This window comes from Malaclemys terrapin, chromosome 2 (assembly GCF_027887155.1).
Source record: "Malaclemys terrapin pileata isolate rMalTer1 chromosome 2, rMalTer1.hap1, whole genome shotgun sequence".
NCBI classification, from domain to species: domain Eukaryota; kingdom Metazoa; phylum Chordata; order Testudines; family Emydidae; genus Malaclemys; species Malaclemys terrapin.
Window position 1 is genome coordinate 281834979 of NC_071506.1, and position 20937 is coordinate 281855915.

The following is a 20937-nucleotide window of genomic DNA, read 5'->3' on the forward strand; positions in this document are numbered from 1 at the left end:
GGAAGTAAATTACTCCACCTCGTTCCCCCTGCGTGCCCAGCCAGCTGGAGAAGATGGAGGCAAGGACGCAGGACTCTCCGAGCACTTGTTCACAGCAGGGAGAAGCCTCTGCTCTCTCCACAGCAGCCTGACTCACAATCAGAGCAGTGAGGGGAACGTAACAAGGGCTCTGGTGAGGGGCGCCGGGGATGCGCAGAGCGTCAGTCCCCGGGGCAGCCTGTTTGAGCTCAGTGCTCCGTCTGTGGCCGCTGACGTACCATGTGCCTCTGTCTCCCTGCAGGTGGATGCTGACGATGTCATCACCAAAGAGGAGCAGATCTTCCTGCTGGTAAAAGCCAAGTCCAAGTGCGAGCGCCACCTGAAAGTCAAGATGCACGGTGAGTGTCCGCGGCGGCGGCTGGGCGTGGGAGCCGAGCGCAGGCACGTCGCCCGCGGGCTGTCCCCGGCGAACGGGCCTGGCTTGGATCAGCGTCTCTTTTCCACTCGCTTTCTATGTCAGGCTGCTAACCGCTGCCAGATGGCAGGAGGGGGCAGGGAGAAAACGCTCTCATGTGAGTGACTACATCTCTGGCCGGCCTGGAGTTCACAGCTGGGAATTATTGGAGCGGTGGCTGCGTGCTGAGGCAGCGTCCCACCCAGCTAGGGCTGCACACGCTTCCTGGCCCCCCATCGTGCTCCAACCACACACGGGGTACGGAGGAACTAGCCCCCCATATCACACAAATAGACACACACACCCCCTCTCCCCACACACACACCTTGCAGTGCTGCAGGGCCTACAGCCCTGAGATCACCCGCTGGCAAAAGCCTTCAGCACCTGAGAGCAAGGAGTGATTCAGGAGCACATGCAGACATCATCTGGCCTTCTATGCAGCCCCCTGTGGCAAAGCCTGCCTAATGGAGACATCAAAATCCAGCTCTCTCTTTAGTTCAGACCTCCACCTTTCCGTCCGCAAACCCCCCAACCCCCATTCTCTGTACCTCCTCGTTCTGTCCCGTCCCCCCCACTGCCCAATTAACACCTCGTTAAGCAGGACACCTGCTTTCTAGGGTTACCATTCGTCCGGATTTACCCGGACATGTCCTCCTTTTTGTGCTAAAAATAGCGTCCGGGGGGAATTTGTAAATCACTCACAATGTCCGGGATTTCCCCCCTCCCCTGGCAGAGCAGACCGAGCGGCCGGGAGGGCTGCAGGAAAGTCCCGGGCTGGACTCCAGAGCAGCTGTAGAGGAGCCAGATCCGCCCTGCATTCTGAGCAAGTGTCTCAGCACAAAGTGCAGCCCTCCCCTTTTGCAACTGGGAGCGGTTTCTGCCATGCAGCGTAGCAAAACAGGAGCGAGAGCACTTTGTGCTGATACAAGGGCAGCTCTCCCCTGCAGCCCGGTCCGGCAGCACTGTGCAGGGCCAGGGACCGGGTTTTGTTGTGCAGGGCCAGGGACCGGGTTTTGTTGTGCTGGGGAGCGCAGCCATGTGTCCGGCTCGCACAGAGCTGTTCTGAGCAGCAGGGTAAGGGGGCCAGGGGGCAGGAGAAGAGGCAGGGAGGTTCTGGTGGGGGCAGTCAAGAAACGGGGGGGGGCTTTTTGGGGGGAGTGGAGAAAGTTTTGGGCAGTCAGGGTACAGGTAGGGGGTAGGGTCCTGGGGGGCAGTTGGGGGGGGGGTCTTAGGAGGAGCAGTCAGGGGACAGGGAGCAGAGAGGTTTAGATGGGTTGGGAGTTCTGGGGGGGGCTGTCAGGGGGCAGGAGTGGGGAGAGGGATCGGAGCAGTCAGGGGACAGGGAGCAGAGAGGTTTAGATGGGTTGGGAGTTCTGGGGGGGGCTGTCAGGGGGTGGGGAGTGGTTGGATGGGGCGTGGGAGTCCCAGGGGTCTGTCTGGGGGTGGGGGTGTGGATAAGGGTTGGGGCAGTCAGGGGACAAGAGGCAGGGAGGCTTAGATAGGGAGTGGAGTCCCGGGGGGCAGTTAGGGGCAGGGGTCCCAAGAGGGGGCAGTCAGGGGACAAGGAACGGGGGGAGGGTTGGGGGTTCTGGGGGGGCGGGAAGAGGGAGGGGCAGGGGCGGGGCTAGGGCGGGGCTCCTCCCGTCCTCTTTTTTGCTTGCTGAAATATGGTAACCCTAGCTTTACCCTGGTGCTCCCGCCACAGGAGACCACTGCATTTGGTGGAATCTTAACATACTGCATTGCTATTTGAAGATTATTGCAGCAGACTTTAAACCTCCTACCCTGAGACCACTGCCCTGTGCATGGACCTCCCATTGCCCAACACTTGCGATCTAACCCCCATCAGACTGCTGGTGTGCAGAGCCCACGGCCGAGCGTGTCTCGTTGTTTCCCGGTAGCCTCCCACCTGTCTGCAGCCACCTGTTGCCTCTTGTCTTAGATTGTCAGCTCTTTGGGGCGGGGACCGTCTTTGTTGTGTGTTTGGACAGCGCCTAGCTCAGGACTAGGGCTCCTTGGTGCGATGGTCAGACACGTCATAGTAATAACAATGAATAATGAATACATAAGACAGCCTCTCCCTCCAAAAGCCTAGAGAAGACTTCACTGGAAAACATCTGCCAATCTAGAAAAGCGCTCCAGCCATCTAGAGCAGATGTGACCGTCGAGAGCTCCCTTTGCAAGCTCGAGGAGGGTCTGATCAGTGGGATGGGGAGTAGCCCCTTTCTAGCAGGAACGAAAGACTGGAGCCTCTATTCTGTTAGCCGAGGGAAAGGAACTGCTTGGCCGCGGCTGCGGAAGCAGCCTTTGCGTTCAGCAGGTTTGTCTGCTCCTTCTCTTCTTTACCGTGTCTATGTTCAGTTTGCAGCAGTGCCGCCCGGGGTGCACATTCTGCATCGAGGGCGCTTGTCAGCTACATGGAGGTGCTCAGTCTGTGACCCGCTACCTCACTAGAGGCTCAGAGCACGAGCAGCGCGCAGTTCTCTTTGTCAGAGCGATGCACTGGAATCTGAGTTGTCGAAGGCCTCCTGAAACTTGCAGCCAAGCAGAGGGTTGGTTAACGGGGGGTGGGGCCTGACCTGCAGCCTCATTTGTACTTAGCACTGTTGTCTTTCCAATCAACTACCCTTCAGAACATAAGATCGGCCATACTGGGTCAGACCAAAGGCCCATCTAGCCCAGTGTCCTGTCTTCTGACAGTGGCCAGTGCCAGGTGCCCCGAATGGAATGCACAGAACAGGTCATCATCAAGTGATCCAGCCCCTGTCGCCCATTCCCAGCTTCTAGCAAACACTTGCGTGCAAGGCAACAACCCCGGTCAATCCAGAAAGGACGTAATCCAGTCTTTGGATAATCAAAAGTTTCCCATAAGTTTGAGAAGAGAGTGCACTGAACTGAGAGACAGGGGACATTGGCTCTGCTGCTGGCATGGGTGGGGCAGGGTGTGTACAATGGGGCCGTGCTGAGACGGGGATGCTCACAGGGCAGGGGCTGGTGGGGCCGGGTGTGCGCAATGGGGCTGTGCTGAGACAGGGACGCTGACAGCACAGGGGCTGGTGGGGCCGGGTGTGTACAATGGGGCCGTGCTGAGACAGGGATGCTGAACACAGGGCTCTGCCATTTGGTCTCTACGAATCCCTTAGTGCCAGGCCGCCCCGATCTTGTGATTAACCATCCCCTCATCGGCTATTCTGTCCTCCCGTTTGCCCTCGGCATGACTGTGATGTCTGAGGGGGGCACGTGCGCAGCAGACTCGGGCTGCAAACAAGGATGCTATAGACTCTCATTTGCAAGAAATAGCTTTGGGAGGACAATGGTCCTTTGCAGAGGCCTATATATATAGTCTCCCTTTAAGAGGCAACGAGAAACGGGGTCATTCCCCTCCCTGGTCTGGCTGCAGGAGAAGACCTGCCCCTCCCAACAGCCTGGCCTGACAGCTGACTCAAATGTGTCCTCGGACGGACTCACTTCGCTTGCCTTTAGCAGGTAATAAAGTTCCTTTTGCTGCTTTTATTGTGGCTTGTGCTCAGCTAAAGAGCGTCCGTGCACCGTCAGTGCGAAAGCTGCCGGACCCGGGCCTCAGGCCGAGGGAGAGAAAGGAATTGCTGGGGTGGGTTTCCATTTGGGGACAGTGGGACATTTGTTCAAAAGCACCTAAATGGCTAATGAGCCTAGGGCAGAGGTGGGCAAACTACGGCCCGCGGGCCACATGCGGCCCGTGGGACCTCCTGCCTGGCCCCTGAGCTCCCGGCCAGGGAGGCTAGCCCCTGGCCCCTCCCCCGCTGTCCCCCCTACCCGCAGCCTCAGCTTGCCGTGCTGCCAGCGCTCTGGCCCGCTGCTCCTGCCGGGCAGTGCGGCGGCGTGGCTGGCTCCGGCATGGTAAGGGGGCGGGGAGCGGGGATTCCCGGGGGACAGTCAGGGGACAGGGAGCAGTGGGCGGTTGGATGGGGTGGAGGTTCTGCGGGGTGGTCAGGGGACGGGGAACGGGGGCGGGGGGTTGGATGGGCGGCAGTGTGGATAGGGGGCAGGGCAATCAGGGAGCGGGGGGGTTGTCTACAGTGTGGGGTCCCTGAGGGGCGATTAGGGGTGGGGGGTCCCGGGAGGGGGCGGTCAGGGGACAAGGAGCAGGGGGGGTTGGATGGGTTGGGGGTTTCGAGGGGGGCAGTCAGGGGGCAGGACGTGGGAGGGGGTGGATAGGGGGCGGGGGCCAGGCTGTTTGGGGAGGCACAGACTTCCCTACCTGGCCCTCCATATCGTTTTGCAACCCCGATGTGGCCCTCGGGCCAAAAAGTTTGCCCACCCCTGGCCTAGGGGCTTGTCTACATGTGAAACACTCCAGCACACAGCCACTGCGTCTCTGGAGCGCTTCAGTGTAGACATTACCTGCGCCGACGGGAGGGGTTCTCCTCTCGCTGTAGTTAATCCACCTCCCCAAGAGGCAGTAGCTAGGTCAGCGGACAAATTCCTCCATCGACTTAGCTCAGTCTACACCGAGGGTTAGATAGGGGAGTGGACTTGCCACACTCCTGTGTGACAGAGCTGGGTCAACGTAACCTTTTAGTGTAGACCTGGCCTAAGTCCCATTTTCTCTATCTATTGATCTATCGATCTATCGATCTATCCCCATATACCCCATCTATCTAGCTATCTATCTCCATACACCCCCTCTATCTAGCTAGCTAGCTAGCTGGCTCTACCTAGATTCTCCTATAGAGTTTGTTACCGTCGTACCTAAGAGGCTCATAACTAAACTCTCTTCTCGAGCGGGTCAAATATTTGCAGGTTTTGAACCAGCGACAGAATTTTTCACTGAAACTTTGAATTTTGACGACAATAAAAAGGGAGGACGTTTTGTGAAAATGTCATCCCGTTGTTTGAGCCGCTCTTCTTTCCTCCCCTTACTTTCTTTTCCCCTCCCTCTGACCTCCCCTTGCTCTGTCTGTCATCAAGGGAGGCCCAGGAGAGCCCCAGGAGGAAGTGATTGTCCGCAGTGCTTTTCAGTGTTAAATTGCTCAGAATGGGGTGGAGTTAAGGACTGGGAGTTTCAAACATAGTCTGGCCTAGGAACCGTCATTCTGCCTTTGGCCATGTGTGGCTGCCTGTTTGTTTCCTCTGGGTTCTGATTTTACATCCCCCCACATAGTTAGTGGCCTCATTTTTTGGAAGGCCCTAATGATTTCAGGTTTTGTGGTATTGGGATGAAAACATTGAATACCATGAGTCTGGGCACCAGTGCTCTCCCCCTTTACCAGAAAGGGACCCGAGACGCGGAGTGATTCAATACCCCACCCGAGGACACAAAGGAGAGTCAGCAGCAGTGCCAAGAAGTGAATTCTCATCACCTGAGTCTCAGTCCAGTGCCTTAACCACAAAACCACGCTTCTGGTTGTCCTGGAGTTCAAGGTGACCCTCCAGGGACGCCAGTCCAGGTGGGCGGAACTGGAGGAAAAGGTTTGTACGCGTCCTTGTGAACTGAAACCTCAGGCTGTCAGTATCATGAGATTCAAGAAACCAATCTGATTTTGAAGCTGGTAGGACAGATCTGATACCCCTGCATTATAATGTCCTGCAAACTTCTCAAATGCTTCCTCTTCCCTATTAGTCAAGCCTACTTCATGGGCCAGATCTCCACTGGTATAAAGCAGCGTAGCTCTATTGCCTCTGGCGGAAATACGTCGGTGGACACCACCATGCTCTTGCTCTGTAACTCATTGGCCTGTTCCTTCCTTGGCTCACGTAGGCAAATGTGAATATTGGTGAGAGATGGACCTGAGCTAAGCAGTTCAGCTGGAAGCTATGAACCCCTGGGAAGTTTGAAGGTGTTGAGATATAGGGGTTTGGTCTGGCCATTGCCAAAGCAGAGAGAAACATCACAGTCCTGATCCTCAGCCCAATTTCCCTTTGGTTTGGTCGTGGAAGGGTGTGGTTTGGCCCTCAGGTTTTGACTGAGTCTTATCACTGATGTCTGCCCCATTATCTCCCAGACACTTCGTCTCGGTCTACACTTAATACCTAAACCGGTATAGCTATGTCAGTCGGAGAGCGAAAAAACCACACCCCCTCGCCAATGTAGCTATGGCAGCAAATCCCCCAGTGTAGACCCAGCTATGCTAACAGAAGAGTGCAGATGCTGTTTGGAGAGGTGGCGTTCCTATGCGGGCAGGAAAACCATCAGTGCATGCTTTGTTTACACTAGGGGGGCTGTGTTGGCATTGGAGATATACCTATTTCAGAGAACCGGAAGGGACCTTGAAAGGTCATGGAGTCCAGTCCCCAGCCTTCATAGCAGAACCAAATACCACCCCTGACAGATTGTTGGCCCCAGAGCTCTAAATGGCCAAGGATTGAACTCATAACCCTGGGTTTAGCAGGCCAATGCTTAACCCACTGAGCTATCCCTCCCACAATGGCTCTATACTGTAGACGTAGCCTAGTGTTAATGCTTTTGCCCCTTTATCACTAACTTGAAATCATCAAGGGGAAAAAAGAAGCTGGAAGCAGCTGTGAATTCTGCCCCGCTGCTTAGAAATTGCCCTGAAAGAAATGACTGAGAGCAAGGTTTGGAGTGGAGGGCTTCCGCAAACACTGCGCACGGGCTTTTCTAAGCTTGCCCAGCTCAGTCCCAGAGACGTCATGGAGACACACGGCGGAGAACTGGCTCTCTGATTGGAAAGTGTGATCCCATCTATGCATGGATTTCATTAGCCCTTCCCCGGGAGAGATAAGTATCTTGAATTGAGATCTACGCTTCACAAGCACGACCCTCGGAAAGCTGGAGCGGCTCATTCTTTGGTCTGTTCAATTTGGCATTTTCTCCTTCCCTTTTCTGGTTTTATTGACTTGTCTCCATTAAATCCACATCAGCGTCTCCTCTCCAGCCTGCGTGACTAGGCACATATGCAAGTGTGCTTTGCAACACAGGACGAAGCCAAGGAGAAACAGGTTCCAGGGCAGCTCCTCTTGAAGAACTTGCTTTGTGTTTCTCATCCCTTCTCTGCGGTGGGTGAAGGCAGGCGGGCTGCATGTGTGGCAAAAGGACATAGGGCCTGTGGCTACGTCTCTCTCTCTCTCAACCCCTTCCATGCTTGACCACGGCTGGCTTCCTTCCCGTGCCAGGGAGGACTTTTGTGTGGTCTTAGCCCCGAATGGTGGCCCTGGAAAATTGATTAGTGCCCCTGAAACTAGGATTCAGTGATCTAGGAAAAGGGCCACATCACCATCGCCTTACACCAGGTCCAGGGAAGAACATAGACTCATAGACTTTAAGGCCCGAGGGTTCCCATCCTGATTAGAAGGGGAAAGCTCAAGAGAGGTTCAAAGGAGATGCTGGCGAATGCCATGGAGAAAGCATCACGGAGAGCAGAAAGGTGCAAGTCCACTTCTGACCCCCTGCAAGCTGGATCTCGGCATCCCTGCTATGTCAAGCCCTTTCCATTTGCTTTGGTGGCATTAGGCACATTCCGTGATGGTTGCTTTGTTACCGGAGGGCCCCGGGCCCTCCATGAGCTATGATTGCAATCGGAGGATGGGTACAGGAGGTCTGCCTGCCGCTGAAGGCATTCTGTCTCTGAGGCACAGCGCCTCGGTGGGGGGGACATGGAGGGAGCGTGCAGGACAGCTACGCTTACACTCCTCGTGTGGAGCGGCGCTACCTTGTCTACACAGAAACGTACTCCAGTTTAAATCCATTTAGTTGAGCCCTTGTGGACAGATGTAAGTCAGTTTAAACTTTAAACCTGAAGTCCGGCTTACAGATAAACCAGGTGTAAACCAGTCTCAGGGTATGTCTGCACTACAGAGACTATACCAGCATAGCCCGCTAGTGTAGACACAGCCTACGTCAACTGAAGGGTGTTCTCACTCCATGTCGGAACACCACCTCCCCGCATGAACCTACTGATAGTCCGGGAAAGCATTATTCCGTCGACATCATGCATCCACACTGGGGGTTAGGTTGGCATAACTATGTGTCACAGGGTCCACTCACTGCTAGGGGCCCTCCTCCAGGCTGCTCTGGGGATTAGCTCCTTCCAGGTCAGGGGCCACCTTCTGCTCCTTCTTTGGGACTTGGCCCTCCAGCCAGGTCACTTTGTGTGTTTCTCCCTTCCGGGGTATCAAAGGCTCTTCTAACAGACAGGCTCAGGCAGTCTTCCCATTCCCTGCCCAGCCTGGGCCACCTCACCGGTGGCTGGCAGGGGAACCCAGGTCCCGTCCTCTACTCTGGGTTCCAGCTCGGGGACCCTCTGGTCAGCAGCCAAGGTCTGCACCCTCCCGAGCCTTGCTGCCTTTTCCCTGGTTCTCCCCAAATCTCTGGATTTGTCAGCCTCACAACTCCTTCCTCCCAGGGAGAAAATGCAGCCTACTTCCCTGCCGCCCTCTCTGCTATCAGGTTCCTGCCTTTATAAACCCAGCCCACCTAGTTCCTCCTTAGCAGAGCTCCCTCATTCACTCAGGGGATTACTTAGCCACTTGATTCCCCTCAGCCGCTTGTCTGGTTAATTGGCCCCCTACTTAGCCTATATTAACCCCTTCAGGGCAAGTGTGGGGTGAACACCCCATCTCACCGTGTCAGTCAGGGGTGTGTTTTTTCCCCACCATAGCTAGTTTAGCGTATGTCCGTTGGAAACAGGTTTAAGATAAATCAGTCTTGAGCCGGTATAGAAGCATCTTTTGGGCAAGTTTAATTCAGTTTAAAATGTATTTAATTCAGTTCAATTTAAAGTGATGCATCTTCCCTATGTAGACAAGGCCTCAATTAAACTAGTGCACCTCTCTGTGTAGGCCAGGGGAAACATTTTCAAAGACACCTACATGACTTGGGAGCCTAAGTCCCATTGGCTTTCAATGAGATTGTGGCCATGTCTACACTCCAGTGGCTACACCCGCACAGTTACTGTGCTGCAGCCGTGCTGCTGTAGTGACCTAGTGTAGACGCAGCTACATCGACAGAAACGGTTTTTCCATTCATGTCATTATGGTAATTCATCTCTGCAAGAGGCAATAGCTAGGAGTTTGTCTACAGCGTTGCAGTGGTGCATTACTGAAGATGTTACTATGCCCACGGTAGTTAATCCATCTACAAGACCTGGTCTACACTGGGGGTGGGGGGATCTATCTAAGATACGCAACTTCAGCTATGAGAATAGCGTAGCTGAAGTCGACGTATCTTAGATCAACTTAGAATCACTTACTTTGCGTCCTCGCAGCACGGGATCGATGGCCGTCGACTCCACTTGCGTTTATCGTTCTGATGGAGTACCGGAGTCGACAGAAGAGCACTCAGTGGTCGATTTATCGTGTCTAGACTAGACGCGATAAATCAACCCCCACTGGATCGATCGCTGCCCACCGATCCGGCGGGTAATGTAGACAAGCCCTCAGTGGTAATCCACCCCCCTGAGAGACAGAGTTATGCCGACTTAACTCCTGTGTAGACAGCAGGAGATTGATGGAAGAATTCTGCTGCTGACCTAGCTATCCCCTCTCGAGGAGGTGGAGTACCTACGCCGAGCAGTGTCTAAACCAGGGCGTAGGTCGACTTTACTGTCTCTTGGGGGTGTAAATTTTTTTGCTGCAATCACACATGCCATTACAGCACCAACATACCCTTAGGCTCCTAAGTTGCTAAGTTGCTAAGGCCTTGTGTTTGCTAGGGGTAAAAAGGTGTGTCCTCAACTCGAGCGAGTTAACACCTGGTGACTGACGCAAAGCAGAATCCTGGTGAAGACAAGCCGGTTTGTAGTTTTCACACAAGTCAGCAGATCAAGGTAATCCCTCGCCTCCCGCTTTGACTTGACCTGCTCACCCGTGTGAAACCTGCAAACCACCTTGCCTCCACTAGGATTTAACCTCGTGTTCGTTACCACCTATCAGCTAGCTCGAGTTAAGAACAAACCTTTTATCGAGTGGAGACGCACCTGTTTGAAAATTCTACCCAAGATCTAAGAAAGTGAAATAAGTTAAACTCATATAGAATCATAGAATCATAGAATATCAGGGTTGGAAGGGAGCTCAAGAGGTCTTCTAGTCCAACCCCCTGCTCAAAGCAGGACCAGTTCCCAACTAAATCATCATCAACTAAATCATGATATAAACCAGGTTTAAATCAAAGTCAAGTGTCCCCACTGGGCGTCGGGGTTGAATCCAGGGGCAGCGGGTATCATAGGCCAGGGAAGGCTAAGCTAAACCTTCCCTCATCCAAGGTGTGGCCACGCCCATGTTCCCCCCCAGAGCTCAGGGCTTAGCCAGCGGCCAGGGGCTGCGGCGGCCAGGGGCAGCTCAGGCCGGCCGGCGGGGATTGGGCCAGCTGGGGTGGCTCAGGCCGGCCAAGGGATCGGACCCGCCACTACGGCACCAGTCAGGGGAGGCTGTAGCTTTTTTGCCGCCCCAAGCACGGCAGGCGGACCTCCCGCAGACAAGTCGCTGAAGGCTGCCTGACTGCCGCCCTCGCAGGGACCGGCAGGGCGCCCCCCGCGGCTTGCCGCCCCAGGCACGCGCTTGGAGCGCTGGTACCTGGAGCCGCTGCTGGCACCAGTCAGCCAGCAGGGGTCGGGCCTGCCGGGGTGGCTTGGGCTGCAGGAGGGCTTGGGGCTCCAGCCGTGCAGGGGAGGAGGGCGTCGGGGGCAGGGCCTCAGGCAGAAGGGGTGAGGCCGGCAAGCTAGCCTCCCCGGATGGGGGGGGTTCACCTGCCACTCATGGTTGCATCTGTTTATGAACCAGTTCATGTTGAATTGGGGCGATGCTGAATATGGACAGGGTCTAAGCAGAGGTGAGGGATTATTCCCAGTGAGTTTCTAGGCGGCTCTTCTCTGCGTGTATGTTTCTTCTGTGCAGTTCTTGGCTTGGGCATCAAGGGAGGAAGACCCAACAAACAAAGAGAAAGAAAAAAAACCCTACAACCATCCCCACAAGTATGCAGCTTGCTTGCTTTCTCAGTTTCAATTTTTTTTTTTTAGCCTCCAGATGAAAGCCATTCAGTCGGAACAGGAAACCCTTAAAATTTCTTTTATATGTACATAAATATTATATTTCTGCAACAGTGGCTAAGCCAATGCCACCCCAAAGGCAAACCTGGAAGAGGATGAAGTGAAATCCCCAGCTACGAGTCATCAAACATTTCAACTCTCCCCCCCCCATGAATTAAAAGCCTGTTTTGCCCTGCGTTGGAAAACCAGAAGGGACATTTTGCAGAGGGAGAGAGATTTTTACACAAGCCTGTAATTAGTCAAGGCCAGGGGTGACCCCGGAGTGCTAGGTGTTGCAGTTTGCATTTTAATGGCTTGTTTTTTTAATAAATAAGCCTCTTATTTGCTAGGGAGATGGGGTTATTTTTAGTCAAGAAACCATGACTGTTTGTCCAAGCTATGTGTGTTGGCTACCTGAATTACAGGTCCATTGTCCCTAAAGGCCCCCTCCCCCTGCCTTCTTAGCAGTGAAACAACACAGAGCTGTGGCTTTCCTACCAAGCATGCTCAATTCTTCCCATGCAGGGCACCTCCTAGGAGATGCTGAGAGCCCTCAACTCCCCCTTGAGGTCAATGGGAGGCACAGGCTCCCAATCAAGCCTAAGAACCACAGATTTAAATGTCCCGCCAGCTTTTATTTAACCCTCCTCTTGGTTGTGTTTATTATAGAATATCAGGGTTGGAAGGGACCTCAGGAGGTCATCTAGTCCAACCCCCTGCTCAAAGCAGGACCAATCCCCACAAAAACATGAGAACATAACAACGGCCGTACTGGGTCAAACCAGAGGTCCATCTAGCCCAGTATCCTGTCTACCAACAGTGGCCAATGCCAGGTGCCCCAGAGGGAGTGAACCTAACAGGTAATGATCAAGTGATCTCTCTCCTGACATCCATCTCCACCCTCTGACAAACAGAGGCTAGGGACATTATTCCTTACCTATCCTGGCTAATAGCCATTAATGGACTTAACCTCCATGAATTTAGCTAGTTCTCTTTTAAACCCTATTATAGTCCTAGCCTTCACAACCTCCTCAGGCAAGGAGTTCCACAAGTTGACTGCGCTGTGTGAAGAATAACATCCTTTTATTTGTTTTAAACCTGCTGCCTATTAATTTCATTTGGTGACCCCTAGTTCTTGTATTATGGGAATAAGTAAATAACTTTTCCTTATCTACTTTCTCCACATCACTCATAATTTTATAGACCTCTATCATATCCCCCTTTAGTCTCCTCTTTTCCAAGCTGAAAAATCCTAGCCTCTTTAATCTCTCCTCATATGGGACCCTCTCCAAACTCCTAATTATTTTAGTTGCCCTTCTCTGAACCTTTTCTAGTGCCAGTATATCTTTTTTTAGATGAGGAGACCACATCTGTACACAGTATTTGAGATGTGGGTATACCATCGATTTATATAAGGGCAATAAGATATTCTCTGTCTTATTCCCTATTCCCTTTTTAATGATCCCTAACATCCTGTTTGCTTTTTTGACTGCCTCTGCACACCGCGTGGACATCTTCAGAGAACTATCCACGGTGACTCCAAGATCTTTTTCCTGATTCGTTGTAGCTAAATTAGCCCCCATCAGATTGTATGTCTAGTTGGAAAAAATAACCCCAATGTGCATTACTTTACATTTATCCACATTAAATTTCATTTGCCATTTTGTTGCCCAATCACTTAGTTTTGTGAGATCTTTTTGAAGTTCTTCACAGTCTGCTTTGGTCTTAACTATCTTGAGCAGTTTAGTATTGTGGAAAAATTAACCTGGTCCACCCCACTACTATAGGCCTTAACATCAACATTGACTCACCTTACAGGCCGCAAGCCTGAACCAAACTCAGTGCTCCCGGTCAGTAACAAGTGAAGGCTATGACCGGAGGAGAGAGCGGGGGGCCGAGGAAAAGGAGGATGGAAAGCCCCAGCAAACTGCAATAATAAAGTATGTGTTCATAACTGGTAAAATATAATAACCACTTGTGTGAAGCAATAAGCATAAAGCAATCAGCTAAATGACTAATCATGCCTCCCCTTACCCTTTTTCGGGTAACCATGCCCCCCCACTCCAATTGCATAAGCACCCCATTATGTAACTATACCCGTAACTGTACCCTGCCAGGAACATTTGTGTAACGGGCACCCCATATAAGGCAAAGCAATGACAGTATCGGAAACCACCAAGAAGCCCTCTACTCAATTTGCACCCTGTTCTGGGAAGATTGCAAAAGAGTGCCAGGAAGATCGGAAAGACCCTAACTCCCCTATTCCTAATATGGCTATGATTACTGACACTGTGCGTGACTTGCTTGCAGTTTTCGACTTTAAAAAGGGCTCTGCGAGCCTGGGTTCGGGGGAGCGGTATCTGACTGCTACCCCCAACGCGTTGGTATGCATTCAATAAATGGGCCTCAGGCCTGAGTCTCTGATCAAAGTGATGCGTGGGTGACTTTTTCCACAACAGTATCATCTGCAAACTTTGCCACCTCACTTTTTACCTCTTTCTCCAGATCATTTATGAATAAGTTGAATAGGATCGGTCCTAGGACTGACCCTTGGGGAACACCACTAGTTACCCTTCTCCATTCTGGGAATTTACCATTAATTCCTACCCTTTGTTCCCTGTCTTTTAACCAGTTCTCAATCCATGAAAGGACCTTCTCCAACTAAATCATCCCAGCCAGGGCTTTGTCAAGCCTGACCTTAAAAACCTCTAAGGAAGGAGATTCCACCACCTCCCTAGGGAACCCATTCCAGTGCTTCAGGGCTAAAATAGCAAGTGTGGATGCTTCTGCTCACGGGCTCTGAGACCCACCCCCCTCGCCAGGTCACAGAGCCTGAGCAAGCAGGTCTACACTGCTACTTTTAGTTCCATAACCCACCGACCCTCCTGTTCTCTCGCAAACTGATTTGCACCATGTGGGTCACCTGCTCTCTTCACAGCCTTCGGTGCCAGGCTGTGCTCACTTTCGCCTGCGACCTGCAGGGCCTTTTGGGTAGAGGCACGTGGCCCATTGAGCACGGTTCACCCACTGCCTGGCACTGTGCTCCAGACATGGAGGCGACCAGCCAGGGCGCGTGACGCAAAGGCCGACACGCTCGCACCAGACTGACGGAGACCCCCAGATAGCAATGCACCCCCGAGAGACGTGGGCACAGGCACGCGCATGCCTCCTGGCTCACAGACACACCCGGTGACACAGACGGGTATTCCCGCCCACCGACACAGACCGAGAGACACAGACACTATTACAGATCGATGGAGGGATGCGCTGTGACTAGTTGGGGGTTCTGTCTGGCCCACTTCCCAACTGGGGATGATTTTATGAAATGGTCTCATGAAATCACTGCATCATGTGTCGGGTGTCTGCCAGCCCAGTGTCAATGGTGAGTGATCAGCACGCAGCCATGTCTATTCAAAGTGAGCCACCTTGGGACAATGGATTTGCCCTAGTTGGGAGAAGACATTTCCTCCTTTTGTCTGAAGGGAGCAGGGCTTGGAAGTAATGGAAAGTTACCAGGAGGAGAACAAAAGAAACAGGTGATCCCAGTGGGAGTCTATAAAGGGAACTGGGAAAAGTGAGCCATCTTGCACCAGATTTAGATGAGGGAGGCTGCGGCAGGGGCAGGGTAGGTAATGGGGTGTAGGACCACCCAGCCTGCCTAATAGAACCCGGACGAGCTCCCAAGAGAAGGGTGAGCCAGCGAGGGACACCGTGTTTAGGATGTTTTATGTGATCTGCGCTCTCCTGTGCTGTCCGCGATTCACTAGAAAGCATAAAGTTGCCAGACTGAACAACGCGGGTGAGGCTTTTTTCCCAGCGTGCTAGGCTCTGCAGCACCCAGAAAGACGCAGAGACAGGTAAAGACTGGCACGTGTCCAGAGACACAGGTGTGAGCGCGCTCACACGCACGCTCGCCTGGATATACAGTCACACACACTCACCCAAACGGACCCCCCTCCCCTAGCACTCAGCGCAAACACAGAGCCAGCCCAGACGTGTGCCCAAGTACACTCATCCGCACACTCCCCCGCTTCAAACCGACACCTATTCCCAGACACACACAGCTGGCAATGCAGCTGCAGGCCCAGACAAACACCCCTGTACAGATGCACATCCCGCCCGGACCCCCCTCCCTAAGGCCCAGGTCATTTTTTTGGGTTGCTCCTCCCTGCCTGTTTCCAATCCGCTGAATGTCCTTCCCGTAATAGAGTGACCACAATTGGACACCGTATTCCAGATGCGGTCTCCCTGGTGCCTAGCGCGGTGCCAGAATAACTCGGGCTGATTTATATTCCATACCCTTAGATAAACACCTCGAGCCCTTGTTTGCATTTTTCCCACTGCCAAGCGGCCGCGCAGATGGTTTTAATGTGTTCTCCACATGTATGCGACGCTCGCACAAAGAACGGAGGGGGGTGGGGTAGGAAATCTAGAAGGCAAGTGAGCACATCCCTCGGTGGATGCACCCTGAGCAGCGGAAACGTGAAGGCTTCAGTGTGCAATTGTCTCTCTGCGGTCATCTTTGTGAGGGCATCCCGCAAAGACCCCCCTCCCTCCCTGGCTGTTCTGGGTTCAGTGGTGCCCCCCTGCCTCACAGTGCCGAGCCTTCTGGGTTCATCAGGGCATCCGGTGAGGCCCTTTCGCCAGGGGGCTCTCAGCTTTAGTGGGGCGTTTTGGATTCCGAAAGGTTTTGCAGCCGCGGCCTCAGAGGAGTGTAGTTTGCGTGCAGTGTAGTTGTGGCTGTGTCGGTCCCAGGATATTGGAGAGATAAGGTGTGGGAGGTAATAGCTTTCACTGGACCAACTTCTGGTGATGAGAGAGACACACTTCCGAGCTACACAGAGCGCCTCTTCAGGGTTGGGAGAGGTACTCGGGGCATCACAGCAAAATGCAAAGGCCAGGTCACTGCAGGACAGGGGAGAGGCACCAGGTCATTAACCCATGCCAATCCCTGCTCAGCCGGGACTGCCTCCTACCTACTGGCAAGTTCCTTGTTAGGCTGCAGCAGGTCCCAGCCTAGCCCTGGCACAGAGGGAGCCCAGCTGGAAGTGGGGAGGGAGATGGAGATGATCCAGTGACCGAGGAGGGGTAGAGAAGAGGAAAGGAGAGACAGGGGCGGGGTCTCGGGGGGGTCCGGATACTAGAAATTAGAAAGGTGACAACCCTATTGTTGAGCATAAGTAGTTAGTCCATTTTGTAAGGGACCATTCAAGGTAGAATGGCCTATTAACACCTCTGCAGTCATAGGACAAAAAGAGGGGTTAGTGGTTACAGACTGTTGTAATCAATCACAATTCCAGCGTCATCCTTAGAGGCCCCATTGTGCTAGGTGCTGTACATACAAATAGGAAGAGACAGTCCCTGACCCAAAGAGGCAACAGTCTAAGTACCCAAGACGGACAAAGGGTGAGCAGGGTACAGCGACTTGTCCAAGGTCACATAGCAGAGACTGGAATAGAACCCAGGACTCCTGACTCCTGCTCTATTACCACCCCTGCTGCCTCTCAGCCGGGCATGCAGCACAGTTTAGTCAGGCCCTGCTAACCTCTCGCAGTTAGGTTGTGCATTTACAAATCCCCGAGCACCTTCTTTTTTCAAAATTGTGTGTGTGGGTATTTAGGGGATCTGGGGAGCATCTGATGGGAAGCAACAGAGGGTCCTGTGGCACCTTTGAGACTAACAGAAGTACTGGGAGCATAAGCTTTCGTGAGTAAGAACCTTACCCACGAAAGCTTATGCTCCCAGTACTTCTGTTAGTCTCAAAGGTGCCACAGGACCCTCTGTTGCTTTTTACAGATTCAGACTAACACGGCTACCCCTCTGATATCTGATGGGAAGGGGGCTTCCAGGGACAAGGAGCCAGGAAGGGCTGGACGGCAGGAGAGCCACAGAAAGAAGCAGCCCAAGGAGAGCAGGAAATATCAATACGTGAAGCTGGAGGAGGTGGCTGCTTCACCGTTCAGGAGTTCAGGGCTAGAGCCTGTGGTAGAGAGAGGGCCTGAGCATCTCAGTGCCTCTGCTGAGCTACCTTGAGGCACTGAGCTGGTGTCCCTGGGGTGAAGGGACTGTTGTGAATTCATGGGACCAAGGAATGAAGGTTGCCTGGGCCTAGAGAAGGATCTGCGGCTTGGGAAGGGCAAGGACTGTATATGGATCTCTGCACCCAAGGAGTGAAGGGCTAGTTCGGGTCTGGTTGCTCTCTGCTTACTTCTTAGCCAGAGGGAGACTGCTGAGCAGCAGGGAAACTGAGGCAGGCCAGTGGGCAGGGAGCGGCTCTGCTGAAGGGTTCAGGGAAGGAGGTTTGTGGGTGCATTGGCCAAGGCATGCAAAGGCAGGTAGAGCAGAGAGCATTTCAGGTTGGGACTGAGCAAGGCCCAAGGATGCCGGTGGGTCGGGGTTGAGGTGTTCTGGCACAGCAATGTTTGGTCCGGAACTGGACTAGAGCGGAGCTGGTCAGGCAAGAATTAAGCCCATGGGGGCTAATGGGGGTGTAAAAAATTCATGCAAGGCCTGTCGTCAGTCCCTCCTCTTAGGGACTCCCGTTAATAAGCTCTAAGGTGACTCCGAGGGAAACATTCAGGGCTGAAGCACCTCCCAAACGCAGGCCAAGCAGACGAAAAGCTGAATCGCTGGAGCCCCACATCTACCTCTCCCTCCTGGGTGTTTCTTCATTGAGTGCCTGCTTTGACTTGTTATTGCGGCAGGGGCAATGGACACGGTGCTGCTGTGGGCTGGAGGAGTTATTTGGGAAGCCAGGAGAGCTGGAGGAGGGTGGTGTTGACACTGGCAGTCCTGGGACAAGCCTTCCGGAGGGGAGAGAGGACTGAAAACAACATAACGCTCGGCTCGTAGGATGGGAGGGAAATGGGGGAGACACAGGAACCTTTCTGTACACAAAAGGCGGCATCTTGGAAGCTTCACGACTCCCTCGGGAAAACAGTCTGAGTTGTCGGAGGCCATCGCTGGCTTGTCGGGTCACTTGTGAGTTGGCGGGGCAGCTCGCGAGCCTGTCCAATGGGCTGTTGTTTCCTTGCACAGCTGGAAGGAGGCCTGCGGATTGGCAAAGCCTCGTTCTGGGAGTAGTGGTTAGGGCTTTGGTTAAGGAACTGGACGGGGAAGGCCCCAGTTCAATTCTTGTCTCCCTATGTGAACTTCAGCCACTCTCTGGTTGTTAGAAACAAGGATGAGACCTGCCGTCAGGGCCGGCTTTAGGACGTGCGGGGCCCGATTCGAAAGACCTGCCACCGAAATGCCGCCGAAGACGGTCCCACATCTGCTTATGGTTGGGTTCTTTTGCACCTTCTCTGAAGCATCAGTCCTGGCCACATATGGACCACTGGTCTGATTCTATGTATTTGGTATCCTCCTTTGGAGGGAAGACGCACTGGGAGTTCTGGCTGGATCAGCTATACAGCTGAATTGGCCACAGAGGTTACTGATGAGTTCCCAAGAGTTTAGGCAGGACAGAGCCTGGGATTTCTTACTCCTGAAACTCAGGTCCCGATCCTTCGAGATAATTGGTTGTAGCAGCCCCTAGAGGGGAACGTGGTTGCACACATGCAAATGTGTTTGCCATGCTATCCAGTAGAGATCGCGGATCCACATGTACCCTAGATAAGCGCTGCTAGTGTGCTCACCCGAGCCCTTGCTCAGCTGAAGCAGGGAAAGAGACAGACACCAGGGTCAGGTATGAGAAGGAACAAACATCCCCAAAGATAGCGCAGCATCCTCACGCAACTGCATCCTCCCACCCCCGGTCTAGCATCCAGAATGGGAAGCCTCTGTAAAGCTGTCAGAACCGCTCAGCCCACACCCTGTGGAAAAGCAGGCGTCGGGGCTTAGTGTTTACCCAGGCTGTTTATAATTTTTATAGTGTGTGTGTAAAGCTCCAACCCAACAGTTCCTGCACGTCCCCTGGAGTTGTCTCCCTGCCTGACTTCCAGGAGGCTGGGGGAAAGGCTCAGCAAAGATTTTTTTTTTCAGCAGAGAAATGTTCTGACACACCATTTTACCGCATGAATCTTTAACCAAATCCCCTACCTCCCTCATTAAAACAATCCGCAGCGGGTGCAAATTGGCATAGATCTGTTGGAATTAATGGAGTTGCACTGATTTTCACTAGCTGACATGACCGGGGCTGGCTTTAGGCCGATTCCGCCGATTCCCCGGAATCAGGCCCCCCGCCTAAAAGGGCCCCGCTCCCCCAGCTGGAGCGCAGCAAGCCCCACGGCCCCGCTCCCCTGGCCACAGCGCCGGCAAGCCCCGCAGTGCCGCTTCCTGGTCAGAGCGCCAGCTGGAGCCCAGCAATCCAAAGTGCCGCTGAAGACTCGGAGCACCGCCCAGTGAGTACAAGGCTCACGAATCAGGCTCCGCACTTGTTAAAGCCAGCCCTGGACATAACCCACATTCAGTGTATCTATATATTATATACACATGTGTATATGTGTGTATACCTATGTGTCTGGGTCTATGTACTTGCCCTTATATATTATATGTATGTATGTATGTATGTAACACCAACAGACCCTGGTTGTCGGCAAGCAGGATTGAACCAGGGACTTCTGAAGCTTGTGCATAAGTCACTACGGCATGAGCCATTTGGCTGTTAGCTAGGGGTGTAGTTGACTCATTCATCTCTAAGGGTACATCTACACTACCCGCCGGATCGGCGGGTAGCGATCGATCTGTCGGGGATCAATTTATCGTGTGTAGCGTAGACGCGATAAATTGATCCCCGATCGCTCTCCCGTCGACTGCTGAACTCCAGCTCGGCGAGAGGCGGAAGCGGAGTCGACGGGGGAGCCGCGGCCGTTGATCCCACACCATGAAGACACGAGGTAAGTCGAACTAAGATACGTCGACTTCAGCTACACTATTCTCGTAGCTGAAGTTGCGTATCTTAGATCGATTCCCTCCCCCCCCCCCCAGTGTAGACCAGCCCTAAGTGGTCTCGGTGCCACTACATGGGACAGAGCACCACACCCAGGAGGTGTGTGGGTTATATGTATAACATATATACTCTGCGTATTTATTCCTGTTTTCTCTGGAGGTTATACAGTTTGTTGTGAATTACATTTTAATTGCATCCTGTTTATTCTGGGAAAAGCTCCTTTTAGGCCCTCTGACACTGACATAACATGCATGCAGGTATATGTACTCAAATATATTCTTATCCCCGCTCCACACTGCTGCTCAGAGTGATGCAAGCAGCTTGTTGAAGTCCTAAACCTACATTCTCTTTGTTGAAAAGAAAAATACTCATAAGCTTTTACCTGGTCAGTTACAATAAAGTGGATCCCCTCTGGTTATCTGTATTCAGTATTCTACAGTGGATCAGAAAAATGAGATGTCTTAGGAAAACTTTGCAGTGCCCGAAAGCAGGTTGAAACTTTTTAATGAAAAATTCTCCGGCTGAGAAATGGTCTTTTAAAAAACTTGTCGTGAAAAATTGTCGGCTTATGATTTTTTTATGTTTTTCAATGTTTGTTATTTATCATTTTTCAATTCATTCTCTCTCTTTTCTGTCTTTTTTTTAAATCA

The 20937-nt window shown here is 52.9% G+C and overlaps 1 protein-coding gene across 2 annotated transcripts in view; it reads left to right on the forward strand.

Annotated features, from left to right (window-relative positions):
- Window positions 1-20937, forward strand: part of PTH1R (parathyroid hormone 1 receptor) — a 172935-nt gene that overhangs the window by 88595 nt on the left and 63403 nt on the right. For both annotated transcript variants that reach the window (XM_054016758.1, XM_054016759.1), the window contains exon 3: window positions 281-377. In XM_054016758.1, the coding sequence (XP_053872733.1) occupies window positions 281-377 (97 nt within the window). The remainder of the gene's footprint in view (window positions 1-280; window positions 378-20937) is intronic.